We start from the raw sequence: 26253 nt of genomic DNA on the forward strand, positions 1-26253 counted from the left end.
ATTCTTACGGGCGATGGCCAAACAGTAATTTTCAGCTTATATACAATTGATTATTTTTCATGCCATGCAAGCAAGCGGGGTTACACAGGCTAAAATTGGCAGTTAGCGTATGAGCTCATTGTTACAAGTTTCATGATTAACAGAATGCGGTTAGGGGTTCCAGAAACTAGGCCTAAGGTATAGACTTCCTTTGTCCAGTTTCAGGTTTTAATTATCCTTTAACCTTTTCACATTTCAGCAGGCTGTCACACTTGTTTCCATCAGAACTTTGATTTGGTCACTAGAGGGATGAACAGAGGCTCTATCATCTACACCATATATTTCTCCTCCTCGCTCCTGTGTCCTTTTGACATACTCTCATCATTCTTTGAATGCTTCTTTATTTTCTGACCCAAAAAGATATTCCAGGCTTCTCTTGTATTTTTCTTGTTCCGGACCTGAAATTTAGCCATATCTCCAAGGAGCTCTGGTTTCGTTTAGTAGGGAAGGGTACTTTATAATAAACAAGATTTAAGTCCTAGGTATGGTCATTGCTAATGGGATGTCATTGTTTCTAGGTATTTCCTGCAGGCAGAGCTCTGCTATACATATTTTTAAATCATGATTCATCCTAATAATGCTTCTAAAATGGAATTAAAAGGAAAAAATTTACTGTTTAGTAAAAGTATGTGGATTCATATTGATATAAAAGTCTCATTACCTAAAAATCATTCCTAACTGTTTTTATATAAAGGAATCTTTCTAATTTATTGATTACCCTTAAAATGACACATTAAAATGTTAGGACTAATGAATCCAGGTACCCTCTTGCTCTATAATTTCTGCCTAGAGCCATTTCAGCAGTACCTACCTCCCGAAGCTGGCAGGTATTTCTATCAGAGATTGGGCTGCTTATTGTCCTTGAAGCATAGTTATTATCAGTCTGTCTTAATGAGCTTATCTAATTCAGCTTGTATGTTAAAAGGTATTTGCATCACATGCAGGGATAATTTGATTCTGTCCTTTTCCCCTTACTCCTCAAATTTAAGATCTTTTAGAGATGGTGCCGTTAAGAAACTTTATTCTCCAAAGATGCTGTCCAACAAGAAGTCTTCTGCCGTCTCTGGGATCCGGAGTGAGGTACCTCGTGCCCGTCATCCAGTGCAGTACCATGCCTCACATGCTTGGACTCAAAGGGGTCGGTTAAGAGAACTGCGCATCAGGTGAGCTTACAAGTGGTCACCTACCTGCAGTGACTTTTCCATTCTCCCTTTTTGGTTAAAAGGAGGGGATGATTCTTATTCTCCTTTCTCAATTAGTTGGATACCTTGATGCCTGCTCCTCATGGTGGAATGTTCAGAAGAAAAGAATGGTTAGGACCCTGCAAACATAAAATCTGTCACTGAGTGTTCTTTTCATTTGCATTCTCTAGTTGTACCCCACAATTATAAGCTATAAAGAGTCTTCCAGAAAAAGTCTAAACATAGTTCAAGAAAAATGATTATTTTCTTTTAATTAGGTCTGAAGGCATCCATTTATGCATTCAGTAAAATTTATCATGTGCCTGCTAGGCCAGGCGTTGTGCTAGATGCTGAGCAAAGTGAATAAGATATTCCTGGTCCATGACCTCATGAAAGCTTAAAATCAGGTAGGCTTGACAGACTATTAAACAAGCCACAACAACAAAGTATGGTAAGTACAGTAAAAGGAGAGGATGTGGTACCACAGGCCCATGTGGCAAGGATGGCCACGCCCGAGTAGCCAGCTGTGCCTTGCTGGGGGAAGTGGAGTTTAAGTGGAATCCTGAAGGATAATGTAAAAATTAGAAAGGATGAGAGGAAGAAGAGTGTTCCTAGCCAAACCTAGAGAGTAACTGGCCAAGATAAGCAACTTTTTTTGTGTGTTCCAGGACTATGCTAAGTTCTGGGGATACTGTAAGACACGGTTCCTGCTCTCGGGGGCTCACAGTGCAGAGGGAACAGCAGGCACCCTGCAAGCCAGTGACTGTGATTTGGTGTCATGATGTTACACTAAGGGTTGGAACAGTGTGGTTGAGAGTACAAAGCTACTCTGTTTGGTTTGGGGAACGTCCAGCAGGGCGTCACATAGGAGCAAGTATTAAAGATGATTCTAGATGGGTAAGTGGGCATTTGCCAGGTGTTTTAGGCAGGAAGAATAGTACAAACAAAAGCATTACTATGTACTTTCTTTTCCTCAACTCTGAAGCCTTCCTTGACAAAATACTTGATATTGAAAATATTTTAAATATTTTAATCTGCTTGATTTTAACTTTTTATATCTGTCACATTTTATGCTCTGTGATGCAAAATTAGCTATGATTCACCTTTTGACTTATACTAGCATCTCTCCCCCTGGGACCTTAAAGTTTTCCTCTCCTTTCCAGAAAACTGATGACGTAAGCCAAATGAAGTTTTAAAATGTGTATATCCTTTCTTCTTTCAGATGTGTGGCCAGAAAGTTCTTGTATTTGTGGATTCGAAAGACTTTTGGAAGAGTATTTCCCTCTAAAGCCAGGTAGTGATTAGCTCAGAACACTAAACTTCTGAGTTGGTTCTGGGTTTTTGTTCTTTATTAAGCCTTTATATAACCTTTATTATGACATGTTTAACATTCCTCCCCAACCCCTCTCCCTGCCTCCAGCGTATAATATAATGGTAATTTAACATATATTAGTTTGAATAAGTGCATGAAGGAATCATAAGTAAACCAGGACAATTAAGACCCTCTGGGAAAAAAAGTATTTGCCCAGAAGAAGTAAATGAGCTCTTTCAGGTTAGCGGCAAGATGGTCAGATTGACTTGATCCTAGGGCAGAACTTGGGAGAAAGTTGACATTGGTAAAAGAAATGAAATTTTAGTCAAGATAAAGTCCCTCTGCCATAGCTTCACCTGGTATAAGCCGCCACTGTTGCCTCCAGTTTTGGTTAAGTTTTAGTTGCAGTGCCCAGAGTAGACTGCAAGGGGGAGCCATGGGGCTTAGGGACACTGGGCAGGAGGTAGTGGGGATGGAGAGAAGGGGCCCAGTGTAGGGTATGTTTCAGAGGGAGAACTGGCAACCACTGAGAATGTAAGCATATTTAAAAAACTGAAATGTCATTTGTTCTTACTACCTTCCCTCTCCCCTTACTACAACCTTTCCTGTTTCATTTTTCTGAGTCTGGCCTTCCTAGTCTAGAACATTTCCCAAGGTTTCTTGATTCAAGGTCTTTCAAGCAAATTTGACCTTTGTGTGTTTTCTGAAATCTTTTCCTTATCTACCTTGTAGGGGGCCTTCTTGTTCCCACCTTCTTTGTGTGTCTTCACCATTTAAGCTCCCAATGCGGCAACAGCCCATTCTAGCTGCAGATGTTAGGCATAGTTCACCTCTGCTTTCCCTTCTTCTCCTGTACCTTAGCCCTGTCCTTCGTTACTGCTTTGGTAGCTCTTCAGTGCCTTCAAATAATTTTTTCTTGTCCTGCTTTTCTTGTCCTCAGTGGAAGAATTGATCTGAATTACCTAGTTTGCCATTATTGGAAGTCTCTTGTTTTTGTTTTGTTTTTTATTCTGTTGAGCATTTTATATAATTTTCCCCTTAACTTAGAAGTTATACTTGTATTCTTCTTTTACTGACTGCCCTAAAGAATATATATAGTAGTCCCTTAATCTGCAGTTTAGCTTTTTGCAGTGTCAGTTACCAGTGGTCAATTGCGGTATGAAAATATTAAATGGAAAATTCCAGAAATAAACAATTTATAAGTTTTAAATTGCACTTTCTGAGTAGTGTGATAAAATCTCGCACCATCCCACTCTGTCCTGCCCAGGACATGAATCATCCCTTTGTCTAGAGTATCTATGCTACCTGCCCTGTTAGTCATTTAGTAGCTATATCAGATATCAGATCACTTGGGATATCACGGTGCTTGTGTTCAAGTAACCCTTATTTTACTTAATAATGGCCCCAAAGTGCGAGAGTAGTGATGCTGGCAATTCAGATATGCCAAAGAGAAGCTGTAAAGTGCTTCCTTTAAGTGAAAAGGTAAAAGTCCTTGACTTAATAAGGAGAGAAAAAAATTGTATGCTGAGGTTAAACATTGAGAAAAACATCTTCATGATATCGTGAAGAAGGAAGAAGAGAGACCACATTCAAATAATTTTTATACCAGTATATTGTTATAATTGTTCTATTATTGTTGTTAATATCTTACTCTGCCTAACTTATAAATTAAACTTTATCGTAGGTATGTATGTATAAGAAAAAAACATACATAGGGCTCAGGACTATGTGATTTAGGCATCCACTGGAGGTTTTAAAAAGTATCTCTTGTGGATGAGGGGGTACTGCTGTATATCTTTTTTGGAATCTAATGTTAATTGGTCCTTCTGCCCTCTTCCCAAATGTGGCAGGGTCCTTAGAACACTAACTTTGCCTATCTCCCTCCCTACTTATATGCCCTTATTGTAATGTATTTTAATATTTTAAAATTTATAAAACATTATTTTCATTTTATAAAGCCAGTATTTACTTAAATTATTCATATATTTACCCTTCGTGTTGCTCTTTTTTTCTTTCTGCATTTTCAGATTTCCACCTGTGATTATTTTTCTTCTATTATTAGAACATCCCTGAACATTTCCTTTAGAGTAGATCTGCTTGTGATGAATTTTCTCAGATTCTCTCTAAAATGTTTTTATTTCATTTTCATTTTTGAATGATATTTCACTGCATATAGAAGTGTAGGTTACCATTTTTCCCCCCAGTACTTTGAAGATATTTCATTATAAGCTGTTGGTCTAATTGTCACTTTTAAGGATTCATCATTTGTCATATTTTTTGAAGTTTTAATATGATATGCCTAGGTGTGGATTTATTTTCTTAAGGTCTTTTAGCTTATTTTTAGATAGTAGGTTACAGAGTTTGTTTTGTTTTTCTGTTTTGCAGGCACATCTTTCTGGCATACTTTCTTTGTCCCTAGGCATGTTATTCTCCCTTTTTTTTCCCTCATACAATAACTTTGTATAGGATTGCTCAGTTTTATATAAAATTAATTTTTCTGAACTTTTAGAGCGAGACAAGTTTCATTTAAGCTTTCCTAATTTCACAGAGCTTTGTCATATATATATATATATATCATTTTTGTAGTGTTCACAAATACAATTGCTTGCTCTGTAGAATATGCTGGTTCTGTTCCCCTACCACTCTTGGTCTGATCCTTTTTTTTTTTTTTAATCTCTATTGCCCCTCTCCTGCTCAGTTGTTTTTCATTTTTCATTTTTCAATTAGAGTTGACATACAGGATTCATTTTAGATGTCTTTTCTGCTCAATTTCTGTTTTATTCTCAGAAGTTTCTCCTCGGTATGAAGTCCTGTCCTAGAAGGGAGCTTGCCAGGTCAGTTTTGAGGCTCTGGTGCTGGACTGCTCTGGCTGTTTCAGTTCTTATGTGAGCCCAGTACTGGAGAGGACAAAGCTCTCAGCTTCAGCACGGATCTCCAGTTGGTCCTCTGCACTTTCTAGTGACTATTTATTAGTTGTTTTGGGGTTCTCCAGTTCTCAAATTCCTCAGATGCCACCTCATTGCTCCTTATGTAGAAATGTTAAAATCATGCAGATCTTCTGACTGTGGGTGGTTTGTCCTCACCTGCTTGCATTTTAGATTTATGGGGATATCTTGTCACCTAGTTTCGTAATTGATATATGAGTTTTTAGTTTGGCTGTATGGCTGTTCTTTGTGTTTTATGGGGATTCAGAGATTGAAAAACTATGTTGCTGACTCCACTATCTTCCACAAATTCTTACCCTGTTTAATTTAATTAACTTATATTTGACCCATTCTTAACTGGAAACCTCTTTTCAAATAATATCTATTTATATTCCAAGTAGTTGAGAAATGCTGGTTATGTTAGAAATAACTATGAAAGGAAAGTCTGTCAGTGGCTTAAACAAATTGGGGTTTGCTTTTTCCCAGAAGCAGTCTAGAGATTGGTGCTGGTTCAGTTGTTCAGTGATGCCATCAAAGACTCAATCTTCTAGTACCTTACTAGTTCAGCATCCTTAGCATGTTGGCCCTTTGTCTTCAGAGATGACACTGTGTAGTTGCAAGATGACTGTTCTAGCTTTACATAGGAAGGAGCGGAAGGGTGGTGTCAACTCCATCTGTCTCTTTATCAGGAAAGCAAAACTTTTCTAGAAACCCCCAACTGCATTCTGCTTCTGTCTCATTGGCCAGAACTATTCACTGGCCACCTTTAAATACAGAGGAAGCTGGGAAAGAAACCTTTCTAGCCTATAAATGGATTCCTGTGAGGAAGCAGAGGCTTGGCAGTGGGTGTTGGGTTAGCTAGTGACCGATGTCTGCTATACTGCTTTACTTTCTCTTTTTACTTTCTTTGCTCTTGAGTAGTGGCAAGATATAGGGGAAAGAATATTGGACTGGAGTTTAGGAGACCTGAGTGTTGATTCTAACCCAGACCCTAGCTAATTGTGTGATCTGGATATAAGTTATGGCTTTGGGACTCCATTTCTCAAATTGCAAAATATAAGAGGGAGAATATTTGTTTTATTAGCATCCTCCAGAATTCTGATACTGTGTTTTCATTGACTTAGAAATTTGCAGTGGTGTGGTTGTTTTCAACTTGCAATCTTTTCTTAAATCAGGTGGGTTGTTTGTTACTTTGGGGAGGGTTGACATACTGATCTTTGCTTTTTTTTTTTTTTAAGTCTTTTTCCATATCGAATTATTTCTCATTTTTAGGAATTTTAGAGGGGAATGGTATCATACCAGAAACTGTAGAATATTACCTTATGTTTTTGGAGAATGTTATAACTTTTATACACTGGAGTTGCTTTGTCATTAACAAACTAAACCAGCCCAATCCCGTCTGATCTCAGAAGCTAGGAAGGGTCGGGCCTGGTTAGTACTTGGATGGGAGACCACCTAGAAAGACCAGGTGCTATAGGCGTAAAAAGTAAAATAAAAAAATAAGAGATTGTAAATTGACAAGGTTGTTGCAATATGTGAGGTCAACCAAGGGTTGCCCCGCCAAATAAACAAACAAACAAACCAAAATGACCACTGAATTAATTAATAGGGCAAAAATAATACAGTATGTGTCCGTCTCTGTATATAAGGCAGTCTTAAATATGAGGTAGTCACCTATTTTTCTGAAGAGAAGAACTGAACAAAAGCTTTTGGCTAATTTGAGAAGTAGATAAAACAGTCATGTTCATTTATGGCATTAATTCATATTTCTTCCTCATACTTAGCTAATGGCCTTGCTTTCTGTTTTCTTGAGAAAATAGAAGCAGCAGAAGAGACCTCTACAAGCTCCCTCCACTATATCTTCCCAGAGCCAGCATCTATTAACCATAAAGCCTAAAAAAACTGTTAGGCAGATGAACTGTCCATGCTCTCATTTGTGGCAAAACCGTTGACTTTTGTATTATATTCCCCTCTTGCCTACTCAAGGCCATCACCCTAGCAGTTTTTTTCTCTTTTTGCATCATCAGTTTTTCTCTCTTTACTGGATCATCCGTACTAGCGTATAATGCAGTTATTTTTCCCATCATGAAAAAAAAATTCTCTTTGACCCTACTTGGTCCTGCAGCTAGCACTCTATCTCTTTGCTCCCCTTTACATCACATCTCCTGGCCATACTCAGTGTCTTCAAAACCTCTTCTTGGAGTCTTTATAAATCCATCCCAAAAGGCTTTAGATTCTACCACTCCACCAAAACTATTTTTGTTAAGGTCACTAAATTTGCTAAAATTGATGGTTAATTCCTAAACTTCCTCTTATTTGACCTACCAAGAAGCATTGGACAGTCCATTCTTCTTCAAGAAGCCCTTTCTTGCCACTTCCAGGTTACCATTCTCTCATGGTTTTCCTTCCACTTCTCTGACTGCTTCTTCTGACTCTTTTGTTGGTTCTACCTCATCTAAATACCCTACACCAAGTCTTTGTACTGCTTCTGTGTCTCACAGCGGTGGCAATCTCATTAAATCTGATGATGATGCTCAAATATATATACCCAGCTCAGACCTCTCCCTTGAACTCTGGACTACTACATACATGACAGTTCCACTGTGTGCCTAATAGATGTTATAGCTTAGTATGTTCAAAACTGAAATCTAGATCTTCCCTACAAACCTCCCTGCTGAGTCTTCCCCTCAGTTAACGGAAACTCCCAGCCTTCCCGGGACTCAGATCAGAAACCTGGGAGTCATCCTTGACTTCTTTTAAAATACTAAATGCCAAAATTATGTTGATTCAATCTTCAAAATATATTCAGACTCCAACCTTTTTAGCACCTCCAGGTGCTACCTTCCTGGTCCCAGCCATCGTTATCTCTCCCCTGAATGACTCCATGAACCTCCTCACTGGTCTCCTGCTTCTGGCCTTGCCCCTAGTCTCTTCTCAGCAGGTAATCTGAGTTAAGTCATATCACTCTTCTGCTCAGATCTCAGGTGGCTTCCCATCCTGCTAAGGGTAAAAGCCACAGTCCTTACTGTGGCCTGCAGGGCCAATCAGCTTTTGTTTTGCCCGTCTATGGACCTTTTTTCATTTATGCTGTCATTTTTAATATTCAAGAGCTTTTTTTCGTTCTCTGCATTTTCTTTTTTTAATAGCATCCTGGAGGCTCATAATTGTTTAAGAATAATGTAGTAATTTGTTTTCAAGATTTTCTGCTCATTTTATCTGTTTCTTTTAAGCTGCCTTTTTGTGTGTGCTTTTGGTCACTGTCTCATGTCGAAACCTTTTCTCAAATGTCAAGAGATCCTTTTATTGTCCGTTCATATTTGAGTTAGGCATTAAAACACTAATTTTAGAAGCTTTTATATGTATGCATAGAGACTTGTATATCCAGGGCTTAACTTTAGGCTTTTGAAGCACAGAGCAGATGCTTTCACTGGAGGACTTCCTTCTGTCAGTATCTGAAAGCCTTTTCCCTTTGGTTAATCAGTTTTCCCCAGAGGAGAGGAACTTCCGAACTTTATCTGGGGTAGGGTGGAGGTGGGTGTCAGTGGTTTAAGCTTGACTGCAAGCAGAGGAGAGAGAATGTGGGTCTCACTGTTCTGTAATAGACTCTTGTTTTAAATTCCTCTCCAGAGCTTTGCCTGGGATTCTAGAGTCCATTGCTCCTCTGGTTCATCCTGTCTGGAGATAAACCTGAATTTCTGTTTGGGTGAATAATGGGATCCAGGGGTAAACTGCTTCTTACACACAGGCTTGCAAATAATCCTGTGTTTCATCTCCACCCAGGACTTCCTCCTTCCCAATGTCTCTGGTTCCCCCACCTTTCTGGAATTTGTGCCACCAGCTGGTTACTTCTTGATTTCTCTACCACAAGGCACTTATTTCTCTGCTTTCTCTGAGCTGTTGATTCAGTTGCTACTTGTCTGCGCACTTTCCATCCTCTAAATCTGTTGACATCTCTTATCATTTTTGCTCTTATTCTTTGTCTTTGTGGGTTTACACTTTTGGAAATGTATTTGCTGTGACTTTAGTGGGATTTTGGGAAAGGAAGGAGGTAGATGGATAAATAGTAGATGGCAGAAGGAAGTACATGTGCAAATGGAAGTAGTTCTTTCCCATTAAAATTTTTAAAAATTATGAAAAAAGTTGTTGTTAAAAAATTTTTCAAACAACAGAAATGTGTAATATAGGAAACACTAGTTTCTTATAATCCCAAACTGAGAGAGAAGTAGTGGTAATAGTTTGGTAGTCCGGAGATCTTTCCAGGCTTTTCACACATAATATAATCATTTAGATATGTACACACGTGTGTTTATATGTAAAAATATGTATGTGTGGACATGAATTTTTGTAAATAACATGTATAAAGTATGTATTAAAAATTCCAACATAGAGATACTAGAAATACAACAAAATATTTTTTAGAAATGATATCATATACTGTGAGATAACTTAATTTTTTTACCTAATAACTTTAGGGCATCTCTCCATTTCAGTATCCTTAGCTCTATTTCATTTGTAAAAAAAAAAAAAAAAATGATTGCATGGCAATGCTTGAATTTAACTTGTCTTCTTTGATGGCATTTGTAATGTTTCCTTTTTTTATTATTACTAATTGTGAGGTGAATTTCCCTAGGTAGATCTTCGCAGGCCAGATTTTTGAAGCTGTTAGTGGGTGAGGAGGGGGGTACATGTTAATAACCTGCAGAACCATGAAAAGAAATTCAAAACAACAGACAAGACCAGCATTCTTGAGTTATGAATCATCTTGACAGTGCCTTGTTAGCATCAACACAATGTTGTGCCTCTTCTGTTTTCTTCCTTATTACCTTTTTCTCTCTTATTTTTTTTTTTATATTTGTTGTATAACTCCTCTGGCCAGATTTCAGTTAAACTAATATGCTCTATTCCTGTTACCTACTAGGAGTACCATTAGGCATTGGCTTATTTTATAATTTTTACTCACCTGTGTATATAAATGAGAAAAGAGCTACTACTTTTTACTAATCAGAAATATTTAATCTGTGAGTGAAAAAAATTCAGAATGATAAAATTCTCAACTCACTATGGTATTTGAAAAGTCAGTTTTTTATTTTACTTTAACATTTTTGATAAGATCTGTAGTATAAAAGTTTTAAACTTCATTTCTTGTTTAAGTAGCTTTACGATTTTGATCTGAAAGAAGTAAAATATGTCTCTTTTTAATCTATTTTGGTATTATTAAGTAATGAGCCACACTTTTTTATGAGAAAGCAACAGCAATATGAAACTGTGATTTGGGAATAGATATTGGCTCCAACATCATCATATATCTCTTTCTGGTTTTTCCATTGTCCTAGGTTTTACTATGAGCAAAAAATACTACGAAAGGTCTTTGAAGAATGGAAAGAAGAGTGGTGGGTTTTCCATCGAGAGTGGAAACTCTGTGTTCGAGCCTTCTGTCACTACAGGTCAGATTTTATTTATGTTACTTCAAGTATACTGATACATGTTACCAAATAATTACTTGTTGGCATGCTTCTGGTCAAAGGGGAAAAGTTCTGAATCATTTTGTTTTTCTTCAAATTCTTTTTAGAGTAAGCAAGATCAAAATGCTAAAATACTAAATTATTACATTAAATGCTAAATTAAATTCAAGTACATGTGCATGTGAGCACGCACACTCCTTTCATTCAAGTAACCATTATGTGTTAGTTATGCTAATGATTTGAATAGGGTTTTCTCCCTGACTTTCACTTCTGTATAACTTCTAATTCTGAGAATATTCCGTTCTTTAACATAAGTTGTTTTAATTTATACTGATTGTAGAAGAAATATGTGCCCAATATATCTTACACATTGTATGTTTAAAATGGTGTTTACTCTCATTATAATCACTTCTTTATTTAGGTTCTTTGGGGCAGGGGTTCTGATTTGTATATTTCAGATAAAATAGACATGTTGAATAATTCTAATAAGCTGGTAGAGTATGAAATCAAGTCTTAGGAAATGGAGTAGTGAAAATATGGAGGGACTGGTGGTCTTAATGTATCTAGTGTATGTGTCGAGAAGGAAAAGAGAAAGGAAAAAGTGTCATTGACCATGTTTTAGTTCAAGAAGTAATGTTTTACGTAGTGTGGATATGACTCTCATTCCAAACATCACAGCTTTGTGGATGCAGAAGGTAAAGTTATTCTCAAAGAAGTCAAGCCTTTTTTTTCTTCAGTAACACTATAAGGTGTGGAAAAAATGCTCTGTCAAGGACAATAGGTTTCACCATGACTGTAGGAAATGAAATTTTAGCTTAGGATGTAGATATGGCTTTTTTGTATCATAAGGGTCCATGTTAATTTCTCCTGAGTACTGATCAAATTAGGAATTGTTTTAAAGAAATGCCATTTAGGTTTTTTTTGGCTCCTCAGATATTATTTGTATAACCTGATGTTCCAGACTTGGAAGATCTACGTGTATCAGCAGCAGGAGATGAGGAGCAAGTACATGAGAGCCGAGAATCATGGTAAGAAGAGGAAGTGCTTGTCTAAAGAAAGTGTCCACATTGACTTTTTTTCTTTATAAAAACTTTATTTTTTAGGAGCAGTTTCAGGTTCACAGCAAAATTGAGGTGAAGATACAGCAATTGCCCATATACCTTCTGCCCCTACACATAGCTTCCTCTATTTTCACTATCCCCCACCAGAGCGGTACATTTGTTACAACTGATGAACCTACATTGACACATTGTAACCACCCAAAGTCCATAGTTTACATTAGGATTTATTCCTGGTATTGTTCATTCTGTGGGACAAATATATAATGACATGTATCCATCATTATGGTATCATACAGAGTATTTTCACTGACCTAAAATTCTTCCATGCCTCACCTATTCAGTTCACCCTCCCACCAACCCCTGGCAACCACTTATCTCTTTACTATCTCTATAGTTCTATATTTTCCAGAATGTCATATAGTTGGAGTCATATGGTATGTAGCTTTTTCAGATTGGATTCTTTCACTTTGTAATATGAGCTTAAGGTCCCTCCATATCTTTAGTGGCTGGATAGCTCATTTCTTTTTAGCGCTGAATAATATTCCATTGTCTGGAGGCATCACAGTTTATTCATCTATTGAAGGACATATTGGTTGCTTCCAAGTCTGGGCAGTTATGAATAAAGCTGCTATAAATATCCATGTGCACATTTTTGTGTGGACATAATTTTCAGCTCCTTTGGGTAAATACTAAGGAGTGCGATTGCAGGATTGTTTTGTAAGAGTGTGTGTTTAGTTTTGTAAGAAACCGCCAAACTGTCTTCCGAAGTTGCTGTACTATTTTGCATTCCCACCAGCTATGAATGAGAGTTTCTGTTGCTCCACACCCTTGCCAGCATTTCGTGTTGTCAGTGTTCTGGATTTGGGCATTCTTATAGCTGTATAGTGGTTTCTTATTGTTGTTTTGATTTGTATTTCCCTGATGACATATGATGTGGAGCATCTTTTCATATGCTTATTTGCCATCTCGTATATCTTCTGTGGTGAGGTGTCTGTTAAGGTCTTTTGCCTATTTTTTGACTGGGTTGTTTGTTTTCTTGTTGAGTTTTACGAGTTCTTTGTATATTTTGGATAACAATCCTTTATCAGATATGCCTTTTGCAAATATTTTCTCCCAGTCTGTGGCTTATCTTCTCATTCTCTTGACATGAGCTTTTGCAGAGCAGAAGTTTTTAATTTTAGTGAAGTTCAGCTTATCAGTTTTTTCTTTCATGGATAGATAGTACCTTTGGTGTTGTATCTATAAAATCATCACCATACCCAAGGTCATCTATATTTTCTCCTATGTTATTGTCTAGGAATATTAAATTTTTGTATTTGCATTTAGGTCTGTGAGCCATTTTGAGTTAATTTTTTATGAAGGGTATAAGGTCTGTGCCTATATATATATTTTTGCATGTAAATGTTCAATTCTCCTTGAACCACTTATCAAAAAGACTGCTGCATTGTATTGCCTTTGCTGCTTTAAGATAAACTGATATTTATTTAGATCTATTTCTGGATTCTTAGTTCTATTGATCTATTTGTTTATTCTTTTACCGATACCACACTTTTGATTACTGTAGCTTTGTAGTAAGTCTTGAAATTGGGTGGTGTCAGTCTTCAAACTCTTTTGTTCTTTTAACATTGTGTTGGTTATTCTAGATCTTTTGACTCCATATAAACTTTTGCATCAGTTTGTTGATATCCACAAAATAACTTGCTGGGATTTTAAATGATATTGCATCATATCTATAGATCAAGTTGGGAAAAACTAACACCATGACAATACTGGGTCTTTCCATGAATATGGACCATCTTTATTTAGTTCTTTGATTTTGTTTATCACAGTTTTGCAGTTTTCTTTATACAGATCTTGTACACATTTTGTTAGAGTTATACCTAAGTATTTCATTTTGGGGGGATGCTAATGTAATTGGTATTGCATTTTTAAATTCCAAATACTGTTTGTTCATTGCTGTTACATAGGAAAGAATTGACTTTTGTATATTTACCTTGCATCCTGAAACCTTGCTATGGATTACTTATTCCATTTTTTTGTTTTTGTTGATTCTTTTGGAATCTCCACATAGATAATCATGTCATCTGCAAACAAAGATCTGTTTTTCCTTTTCCAATCTGTATACCTTTTATTGCCTTATCTTATTACATTAGCTAGAACTTCTAGTACCATGTGTAAAAGGAATGGTGAGAGGGAATATCTTTGCCTTGTACCTGATCTTAGTCGGAAAGCTTCGAGTTTCTTACCATTAAGGATGATACAGGTTTTTTATAGATTTTTAAAATCAAGTTGAGGAAAATCCCCTCTTTTCTTAGTTTACTGAAAGTCCGCATTTACTTTTGCAGAAGCTCTTTGGAAGGACAAGCACAATGTCTCAGAGATAATAATTCTAAGATTTGTTTGAGTCCTTCTCATGTTTTTCCAGAATTTGTGATCTCAGAATGAGGACTCCTGCATGATCACATCCCTACGGTTTTCTCCATGTGGCATGCTTTTAGCACCTGCAACTCATTTAAGCATGATTGTGTGAGCTGGCTGTTCCTTCCCTACTTGTGCAGCGTACTGGCTGTTTCTCCCATGACACCTGGAACTGTTGTCTGTCTTGCTGCCATGTGTCAAATTTCAGTGCTCACTTTGCTTCGCTTTGCCCAGGTTGCTCCTTAATGATCCTGTGACCAGTTTAGCTCTGGCCTGTCTGGTTTCTCTGAGTTACGCCCAGAAACCTTTGGGGAGTCTAAGTGAAAGAGACACCTACTTTCAAAAATGACAATGCAGCTTGAATTATCAGCTGCCTCATAGCAATTCCACATGAATGCCGGCACCTTAACCTTAGCAAGTCACAAATACAATTTGTTAGCTCGCCCCCTTTTAGACCTGCTCTTCCTCATACTTTTCCTAGCTAAAGGAGAAGCCTGACAGGAATGGCTTGTGAATTCCTCATGCCTTATGTCATTCAGTTATCCACTCTTACAAGATCTCCCTCTGAGAAGTCACTTGCACTCGTCCTCTTTTCTTTGCTACTGAGATTAATCCTTTTCTTTTCCCCAGAGTGTTATAAATACCTCTCATCTCCTTGCATTTATTTTTCCCCCTTCTCAGTGTGTATGTATAGCTACAAGAGTGGTAAGACAGAAAAAGTCATGTCACTCTTGTCCGTAAAAATGTGTTTGTTTCCTCTTTGTTTACAGAATAAAGTCAACACTCCTTGTCTTGCCCTGCCTTCCCATACACCCTAAACCCTTGCCACAGTGGATGTGTACTTTCATATCTTCACACTTTTACCCCTGCAGTTCCTTCATCAGGCCCATTTTAAATGTCACCTTCCCATATAGAGTTCCCTCATCTCCCCCAGCGCAGTGGGTTCTTCCTTTCCCTATCTCTGTTCCCAAAGTGTAAAACCTCTTACTCAGGCCTCTTAGGTATCATACCAGATACATTATTTCAATATGTAGCTGGTAAGTAACTACATTGTTTCATTGTTTATTTAATTTACACAGTAAGAGTCACTCTTTTTGGTTTACAGTTCTGTGAGTTTTAAGGAATGCATACTCGTGTAATCACCAGCATAGTCAAGAGACAGGACAGTCCATGGCTCCTGATAAATTTCCTTGTGCTAACCTTCTAGCACCCTCCCTCCACAGTTGACTTATGGCAATCACCAATCAGTTCTTTATCACTGTATATTTTCTTTTTCTAGAATATCATATAAAAGGAATCATCCAGTATGTAGCCTTTTGACTCTGCCTTCTTTCACTTAGCATAATGCACATGAGATTCATCCAAGTTGTTGCATTTGTTAGTAGTTCATTCCTTTGTATCGCTGAGAAGTACTCCATTGTATGGATGTAACAAAGTTTATTTATCCACTCACCAGTTGAAGGACATCTGTTTTTTTTTTTAATTTTAGACAATTATGAGTAATGTTGCTGTAAGCATTCGTATATGGTTCTTATGTGAGTACTTCTCTTGGCTAGATAATCTAGGCCTAGGATTGCTAGTTAATATAATAGGTGTATATTTAATTTTATAAGAAACTGCTAAGCTGTTTTCCAGAGCAATTGTATCATTTTGCATTCCCATCAGTAATTTGAGTGTTCCCCTTCCTCTGCGTCTCCACCAGCACTTGGTATCCCCAGTTAAAATAAAAATTTAACTACTAGTTACGTAGCGGTATCTCTTTGCAAAGTTTTAATTTGCATTTCCCTAATGATTAATAATGTTGAGTATCTTTTCCAGTGCTTATTTGCTGTTTATCTTCTTTGGTGAAGTGTCTATTTAAGATATTTTTATCCTTATAAATTGGATCACATGTGTTCTTTTTGAGTTTGAGAGAAATTTTTTTTTAGTGTATTCTGATTCCAAGTCTTGTCAAAAGCATAATTTGCAAATATTTTCTCTTAGTTGGTGGCTTATCTTTTTATTCTCTTAACAGTTTCCTTTGTGCAGAGTAAAACTTTTTAATTTTGATGAAGTCCAGTTTATCGCTTTTTTGTTTTATGGGTGTGTTTCTGATATCTAGGAACTCTACCTAACCCAAAGTCACAAAGATTTCACCTATGTTTTCAACTAAAAGTTCTCTGGTTTTACATATAGATCTCAAATATCCTGCAGCCTTACTAAAATTCATTTATTCTAGGAGACTTTATATAGATTCCATGGGATTTTCTCCACAGACAATCATTCGTGAACAGAGACAGTTTTATTCCTTCCTTTCTAAATTTTTTTTTTGCATTTGCTAGGGCTTCCAGTATGATATTGAATAGGAGTGGTGAAAGTAGACATCTTTGTCTTATTCTAGATCTTAGGGGAAAAGCATTCATTCAGTCTTTAACTGTTAAGTATGATGTTTGCTGTAGGTTTTTTATAGATGTCTTTTATCAGCTTAAGGAAGTTTTATTTCTAGTTTTCTGAGCATTTTTATCATTAATAAATGTTGAATTTTGTCAAATTGTCTATATTTATTGAAATGATTATATGGCCTTTTTTTAAGTATGTCAATATGGTGAATTATAGAGAGTGATTTTTGAATTTTGAATTAGCCTACATTCCTCAGATTTTGAATGAGCCTACATTCCTCAGATTAATTTACATATTTAGTAAACTACTAACAAATGCTATACTTTACATATTGCTGGGTTCAGTTTGCTAATATTTTGTTGAGGATTTTTGCATCTATGTTTATGAGGGATGTTGGTCTATAGTTTTCTTTGGTTCTGGTTCAAGGTAATACTGGCCTCACAGAAAGAGTTGGGAAGTATTTCATGCTCTTATATTTTCTAAAAGAGATTTGTAGAATTGGTATTACTTCTTCCTTGAATGTTTGGTAAATTCTCCAGTGAAATAGATCATCAGGGACTAGAATTTTCTTTGTTGGAGAGTTTTAAACTTTGAATTCAAGTTTTTTTCTTTTTAATTTTTAATTAAGTTTATTGAGTTAACATTGGTTAATACAATTATATAATTTTCAGGTGTACATTATCTTTTGACATCTGTATATTCTGTTGTGCGTTTACCACCCAAAGTCAAGTTTCCTTCAGCTATCATATATTTGATCCACTTTACCCACTTCACCCTCCCCCTAAACCCTATATTTGACCCCCTTTACCCTATCTACCTCCCGCCTCATCCCCACACCACTAGTAACCACTAGTCTATAGTCCTCTGATAACCACTAGTCTATATTCTATGTCTATGAGTCTCTGTTTGCTTGTCCTGTTCATTTGTTGCTTTTAGGTTTATATCCCACATATAAGTGATATCATGTGATTTTCAACTTTTTCTGTCTGGCTTATTTCGCTTAGCATGATTATCTCGAAGTCCATCCAGGTTGTTGCAAATGGCAGTATTTCATCTCTTCTTATTCCATTGTATATATGTACCGCAGCTTCTTTAGCCAGTCATCTATCATAGGACAGTTTGGTTGCTTCCATGTCCTGGCCACTGTGAATAATGCTGCTATGAACATCGGTGTGCAAGTATCTTTTTGGATATGAGTTTTCAAGTCTTTGGGGGTAAATATGCAGTAGAGGGATTGTTGGATCATATGATAGATCAATTCTTAGTTTTTTGAGGAACCTCCATACTGTCTGTTTTCCATAGTGGCTGTACCAATTTGCAGTCCCACCAGCAGTGTATAAGGGTTCCTTTTTCTCCACATCCTCTCCAACATTTGTTATTACTTGTCCTGTTGATTATAACTATTCTAACAGGTGTGAGATGGTATCTCATTGTGGTTTTGATTTGCACTTACCTAATAGCTAGCGAAGTTGCACATCTTTTCATATATTTGTTGGCTATTCGTATGTCCTCTAGATACCACCTTTTCTTTATCTGTTCATCTATTCATGGCCTTTTGGCTATTGTGAATAGCCATTTCAAATATGTTGTTGAATTTATGGGCATAGAGTCATTTGAAGTATTTCATCATTATAATTTCAGTATCTGCAGGATCTCTAGCAATAGCCCCTCTTTCATTCCTGATATTGGCAATTTGTGTGATCAGGCTTTTCTTCTTGGTCAGTCTGGTGAGAGCTTTATTAATTTTATCAGTCTTTCAAATAATCAAGTTTTATATTCATTTATATTTTCTATTGTTTTTCTGGTTTCAAGTTCCTTGAGTTCTGCTCCTATATCATTATATAACTTCTGCAAAGTCTGGTTTTAGTTTGCTCTTCTTTTTCTAGTTTCTTGAGATGCAAGCTGATATTGTTGATTTGAGATCTTTCCTTTTTTCTAACACATGCATTTGCTGCTATACAGTTTCCTTTAAGCACTGCTTTAACTGCATTCCACAAATTTTAATATTTTGCAGTTTTGTTTTCATTTAGTAAAAAATATTTTCTAATTTCCCTTAAAACTTCCTTTTTGACCCAAAGATTATTTAGAAATACGTTTAGTTCTAATATTTGGGATTTTCCAGTATCTTTCTCGTATTGATTTTCTAGTAAATTCCGTTCTAATTAGAGAACTAGACTTAGTATGATTTCAGTTCTTTAAATTTGTTAAGGTTTTATTTTGTGGGCCAGATAATGTTCTATTTTGTGAATGCTCCATATTTACTTGAGGAATGTGCATTCTCTTGTCTTATATTGTTGTTTATAGTATAATAAATACAGCCATATTACAGAGTAGGAGGAAAAGATACTTGGATTTTTAAGATAAAAAGTTATTTCTGACATATGACATGGTTTCAAGCTACAAAATTGGAAGATGGAATAATGAACCTTCACATGCACCCACCCAACTTCAGCAATTATCAACTCACACGTCTCACTTCTTTGCTTCCTGTTATTCTCATCACTTCATCTGTAAATATTGCATAGTCTATCTCTAAAAAATAAAGGCTTGTAAAATAAAGGATTTCTGAACAGTGCAGTGTATTGATTTTCCTTTAAACATTTTGGAAATGTCATCACATATATAACCATTTTTCATACGCACTTGCCTCCTTATTAATTTTGTGGAGCTTCACAGCTTTTCCAGCAGGGGGCATTTGAAGACTGGAGAAATTTAGATATTCAAGGAAGGGATGATTACAGAGAGCCTGTGAGCTTTTATTGTAACCCAGAGTAATCCATCTCCCTATACTCCTTTTGAAAATCTCTTCGGTGCATCTAGATGCAAAGCAAAAGATGCGACAGGCCTGGAAGTCCTGGTTGATCTACGTGGTTTTTCGAAGGACCAAACTTCAGATGCAGACCGCCGCCCTGCAGTTCAGGCAGCAGAGTATTTTGTGGTGAGTGTGCTCAGTTGCCCTACAGATCAGCAGCTATCATTTTACTTCAGCCTTGCTTTATGCTGCTGGAAAGCAGCACGAAAACCCACTTTAAAACAATTTCAAACATTATTGATACCTAATAAATACTTTTTGACAACTTGTTCAACTATAAGAAAAGGTTTTCACATAATCATAAGTAACGCTATTTGAGGTTCTAAACCCTATGTTAAGTTTGTGTGATTTTTTTTAATGCAAAGTGTCTCATTTAATCCTAACCATAAACTATAAAATAAGTACTGGTATTGTACAGATTAAGATACACGAGTCTCAGAAAGGTTGAGTAACTTGTCTGGGCTCACGTAAATTGTAATCAACAAAACTAGGGCTCACCTGCCCATTTTTTTGATGCCAAAGCCCATGCTCTTAACTGCTGCCCTGCACTGCATCTCATCAGCATTTCCTGCACATTGGAGGGACATGATTTAGTCCACTTCAAAAGCCAGATACGTGTAATAATGAGCTACTTTATAATGGGACTGATTCCACTATACATTGTCTCTAGTAGTCTTCTAGTGTTCTGAATAGCAGGACACGATTTAAAGTCCATTTCTGGCCTGAAAGAGCTAGGCCCTGTCTATAGTCTGAATAAGGACACAGGCTTTGCAGCTACACTGACGAGCTCAGATCCCTGCTCCAGCATGTATTTTTGCATCATTTTACCTCTCTAAGTGTCACTTTCTTCATCTGCGAAATAGGCACACCATGAAGTATCTTTCAGGATTATCATGGGAAATAAATATAAGGTAATATCTGTAAAGTATTTAGTATAGTATCCTGAATATCAGTGGACATAAAGAAGTTACTTATATTTTGAAGTTATTTAAAAGTTAATCAGCAAATATTTAAAAATGCTTAAGAAGTATGCAGTTCTACTAGAGTCTATAGGGGATATTTTTACCTCAGTTTATTTATTCAATATATATGTATATTGCGGGCTCAAAATGTTCCTGGTACTATATTGGGTGTTAGGGCTGCATTCAGGGAATTTATGATTCCCTAAGTGCTTAAAAAGATAATAATGCAAAATAGCTTGCGATTTTGAAGTGAGTGATGCAGCTAGCATGGCCTAGGTTAGGAGGAAAGAGAGAATTTGATTAGAGTGACCAAGCAAAGTGAATGTTTTTGTAAAATAAATGTTGGAGACTCTCATTTTCTCATTATTGTTTTCCTATAGCAAATAAGAAAATAAGAAACCAAGACTGAAATGAAACCTGGCCAGGACAGTAGGAAAAGATGGGATCCATCAAGCCTGGAAATCTAAGAGTCATTTTTTTTGTAGATTGTTCTGTGAACTCTCCTGATTTTTTAAATTTTGGCAATAATTCATATATATTTTTTAAACCTATGTAGGCCAAACAGCGTGTATACAGTCCCTAAGGCTGTATCTGGCCTTAGGAACCATCAGTTTCCAACCTTTAATTGGCAGCTTTAGGACTGTTTCTTGATTGTGTTGTTCAGCAGTAGTTCTAAGATGTCAGTCTAGAGATGGCACTATGAGGGAGAGGGGTTTGAGCTTATGGTCTGAGGCCCAGCTCTCACTACCCTTCTTTTCTCTGAGTAGCTTTTTTTCTGACTGGTTCCAACTTCAATTTGCTCTTTGACAGGGTGTGGTGGAGTGAGTGGAGGCGGCAACTAGGACAGGTCCGTATGGGCCATGCTCTCTGTGCCTCAGCTGTGAAGCACAGGACCCTGAGTCTCCAGCTGCAGGTGAGTCCAGCAGACTTGAGTTTTCATGTCCTCTGTCCATGTTGTCAAGTCAAGCCCCACACCCACAGAGAGTGAGGTCAGACTCCCAAGCAGAAGGCCAGCCATCATGCTACTGCTTCTCTGCTGGCCCCTCCTTGGAGGAGAGACAAAAGCAACCTGAAAGGCTGGACTCTGGGCTCTTCAACAGACAGAGGTTGCTAGATGTGATCAGTGGTTTGTAGAGAACGGCTAATTGTGGAGCTGGAGAGGGATTTATGAATTAGTTATAAATATATTTAAAGAAACAGTATATTCTTTATTTACTCATTATCGTTTTCCTACAGCAAATTAGAAAATAATGAGGACAGAAAAGAAACTAAGACTGAAAGAAAACCTGGCTTCTTTTTCATATAATCTTGCTTATCTTAGAGGTTTCTTTTGAGAAAGCCAGTAGCTTTTGGTCAGTAAAAAGGCCTAACATCTGTGCTGTGGTGAAGCTCTTATGGCTTTTGATAGACTCTCTGAATTTTTGTCACTTTTTTGTGCGTATAGGACTGCTAAGTCAAAGAGAATAGAACAGGGAAGAAGAAAAAAAGAAGTTCCTGTTACTATATGTAGGAGTAATATCTTTTTTTTTTTATGATGACACTGGTTAATGAGATCCAGTAAAGTAATATCTTTTTATTCTGACATTTGGTATTGTCCATGCAAGTATATGTAGTGTATGGAGATCACAAGCAAATAGCATATACAGTCATACAGATCCAGGGGGTAAGCACATTGGCTCACAGGTCATATTTGGCCTGCTGCCTGTTGTTGTAAATAAAATTTTATTGGGACACCGTCATACCTATTCATTCATGTATTGTCTAAGGCTGCTTTCAGGCTACAGTGGTGGAGTTGCTGAATAGTTTCAACAGAGAATGGGTGGCCTGCAAAGCCTAAAATGTTTATTATATGCCCTTTTAGAAAAAATTTGTTGATTTCTGAACTCGTAAGAACTTTTGAGGCAATAGCAAGGAATCAGAGGTCTTTCCATTTGTAATAACAGTAACAGCCACAGCAACAGCAATAGCATTTGTTGTGGTCTTGTGCTAGCTGCTGACTAAGTGCTTACATGCATTGTCTCATTTAATTTTCATAATTCTTTATTAAAAATTTCATTATTGAGGAAACTAGGAAGTTTAAATAACTTAAATAAGGGTGTACACCTAGCAAACATTGGAGCCAGAATTTAAACCCAAGCATCCAGAATACTGCAGAGTCATTCTTTTAACCATCATGCTGCGTTGCCCTTAATAGACTTGTAATCTCAGGAGGGAGATGGAACTGACAAATGTGAAAATGCTATAAACATAGGAACATAATGAGACTGATTTTCTGTCACTGATGGACTACAACTTTGTAAGTTTTCTTTCCTTTCAAATAGCCAGTTTGGGAGCCTATAAACTCATTCTACTGATGGCTGCTATATCTCAGAACACTTTTAGAATTCATTTTTTACAATTGTCTTTAGAACTTGCAACAACAAATTTGATTAAATATGTTTAGTCATAGTGGATTTTTATGGTTTGAGGTTGGATTTAACTTATAAAACAGCTAAGTCATTCAGAATCAAATCCTGTGAAAAATGTGAGTAATGAAGATAATATTGATATGGGCCAAAAGCTATGTGAGATTCTAAGACACAGATTTTATTGTGCAGATTATAAGTAATAATGCCTTGTGCCTGATAAGCACCATATGATTTACCAAGGACTTATATACTTAAGTCCTTTCTCTTAAAGCTCATGTCTCTGAACTACATAGGACAGACATCATGAGATGTGTGAAGTTTTTAAAAATTCAATTTATGTAGTTCAAACATAGAAGCATTAAATATGAAGCATTTATAAAAATGTACTGTACTAACAGATAATCCAAGTACCTACCACCCAGATTTAAAAGGTGTTAGCATTTCCCATACTTGCCCCAGAATTTAATGTAAATGGACACTACTCAACCCCTGTTCTTTCTCCCTTCTGCCACCTTCCCTTCTCAACCATAGCCACTACTGTGACACTGAAATCGTTGTTCTCTTGTATTCTTTTTACTTGTAAAAATGTGTGCATACAGATTCATAAAGAATAAATGTTATGACTTTGCATAATTAGGAAACTTATGAATGTTGTCATACTGTATATTTACTTTGAAGCTTGCTTTTTTTTTGCAACAGTATTTTTTTGAAGTTTATCCACGTTGATACATATAGATCTATTAACTATGTGTAATATGGCTCAACTTATCACTGTTGATGAACTGTTGATTACTTCTACTTTTTTGCAGCTACACATAATGCTGCAGAGCATTCTTAAACATGTATTCTTGTGCAAGAGTCTTATAGTTTCTCTCATCTGGTTCCTAGAAGTGAAACTATTACATCGTTGGGTATTCATCTCTTCATCCTTACTAGGTATCACCCAATAGCCTTCTAGCGCCGTACCAATTTACGTGTTAATGTTTCAGTTCCCATTTCTTTCAGCCTCACCAGCATTTTGCATTGCCAGATTGGTAATTTTCATCAATTTGATATGTGTAGAATGATAAATTCATTGTTGCTTTAATTGATATTTCACTGATTCCTTTTTTGGCCCGGCATCTTTTCAGAGGCATGTTTGCTGTTTGGGTTTCTGCTTTTGAGCTTGTTATAACTCTCATTCCTTTTTCCTTTTCGGTTATTTGGCTTTTTCTTACTGATTTATGGACGTTGTAGATTCTGCTTACTAATCTTTTGACTGTTACGTATGTTGTGGCACTTTCTTACAGTCTTATAGCTTGTTTTTTGCATTGTGGTGCCTTTTTTCATACAGATATTATTTCAGTGTAGCCTAATTTATTCTTTTATGGCTTGATCTTTAATACATATTGGGTTTAACTTATAAATTGTGTGAAACAGGGTCGTAGTTTGTCATTTTCCATATGGATAATTAATTGCTGCAGCACTATTTACTGATTGGTCCATCCTTCATCTTTTTTGTACTTATTATTAATCCACCTCCAGCATAGGGCAAGTTCCCATTTATTCATGGGTATGTTCTGGGCTCACCATTCTATTGGTCTGTTTGTCTTACTCTGAGCCAATACCACACTGTATCAGTTATGATTTAATGAAGCAGGAAAGAAAAAGCAAAGGTTCTCTAGTCAGACTGCCGAGGTGGAAATTCTGCCTTTGTTAACTATTAGCTTTGTGCCTTTGTATGAGTTACTCAATCTCCCTGTACCTTGGATTTCTTACCTGTAAATAGATAATATTACTAACTACCTAATAGGATTGTTGAAGAATAAGTGTGATGATACTTGTAATATGCTTTGAGTGATGCTTGGAATATGGAAGTGCTCAGTAAATGCTGTTTATTACCACTCCTAATCTTACTGGACAGCTCTAAGTCTTCATATATGGAAAGGGATCTTCTTTATTCCTGTTCTTTTTTAAAATTGTCTCAGCTATTCTTCTTTACTCTTTCTTATTAATTTTAGGGTCAACTTCTCAAGTTCCACAACAAGGCCTACTAGGAAAATTGTCACGTGTATGATGGTTATTTTATCCGTGAACTTGATAAATCTCCTGATATTGATGAGCATGAGAAGGTGTAATATTGCCATATATAAGAAATATATTCTGGGTCATTCAAATGACCCAATATATATTTCTTGAGTATATGGGGTCATCCACAATTCCTATCTCACACACAGCTCCTGGAACTCCCAGAATTTTCTAAGTGTAGAGAGTGGGAAAAGGGGTCTTTTGATATGTTAATGAGGTGACTTTTTGAAGCATCTAAGGATAAGGGTTGGTTGCCAGTGGAACCAACTGTGAGATTAGAGTGTTGGAACTTTCACTTACCACCCCCAACCTCTAGGGAGGGAAGAGGGGCTGGAGGTTGAATCAGTTGCCAGTGGCCAATGATTTAATTAATCATGACTAATGAGGCTTCCATAAAAACCCAAAAGGATGAAGTTCAGAGATCTTCCAGGTTGGTGAATATGTGGAGATGTGGGGAGAGTGGCATGTATGGAGAGGGGATGGAAGCTCCATGCCCCTTTCTCACATAACTTGCCCTATGTATCTCTTCCATCTGGCTGTTCCTGAGTTACATCCTCTTATAATAAACCAGTGATCTGAGTGCTGCGAGCTGTTCTAGCAAATAAACTTAAAGGAGGTGGTTGTGGGAACTTCTGCTTTATATGCAGTCATCAGAAGTACAGGTAACAATCTGACCTTGCAATTGGCATTCTGAGTTAGAGGGGGGTCCTTGGAATCTCCAGTCAGTGGCCAGTGGGTCAGAAGCACAGGTAAGAGGCTGGGCTGGAGGCTGGCATCAAAGCGTGTGTGTTGGGGGATACAAGGCAGACTTGCAGAACGGAACCCTTAGCCTGTGGAATCTGATATCTGATGTTGTCTCTGGGTAGGTAGTGTCAAAATTGAGTTGAATTCTTGGACACCCTGGTGGTTTCCAAGCAAACTATAAGGCTTTGCAGGCTATGCCCATAAGGCTTTGGCTCTTATTCCAGGGGAGGTGGAATAAGCAAAGGAGTGATATGATCACACTTACCTCTTAATAGGATCCCTCTGGTTTATTATGTGCTGCCTTTTATTATTATTATTATTATTATTATTATTTAGTCTTACCAAAAAGTAGCACCTTGCCTCAAAGAGGCAGCGTAGCACAGAGGAAAGAGCCCCGAGCTGGGACCCCCTCAGACACGCTTCTGGAGTGATTCTGGATGAATAACTTCATACTTCTGAACCTCAGTTCTTTCATATGTCAAAT

General features: G+C 36.9%; 1 protein-coding gene across 1 annotated transcript in view; it reads left to right on the forward strand.

The window, feature by feature from the left end:
- Positions 1-26253, forward strand: part of SFI1 (SFI1 centrin binding protein) — a 67377-nt gene that overhangs the window by 8971 nt on the left and 32153 nt on the right. Inside the window, 6 exon segments of the mRNA XM_025047744.1 lie at positions 1029-1202; positions 2443-2514; positions 10790-10900; positions 11852-11946; positions 19597-19714; positions 21361-21463. Coding sequence (XP_024903512.1) covers positions 1029-1202; positions 2443-2514; positions 10790-10900; positions 11852-11946; positions 19597-19714; positions 21361-21463 — 673 coding nt within the window.

The sequence above is a fragment of the Pteropus alecto genome, unplaced genomic scaffold (assembly GCF_000325575.1).
Source record: "Pteropus alecto unplaced genomic scaffold, ASM32557v1 scaffold190, whole genome shotgun sequence".
NCBI classification, from domain to species: domain Eukaryota; kingdom Metazoa; phylum Chordata; class Mammalia; order Chiroptera; family Pteropodidae; genus Pteropus; species Pteropus alecto.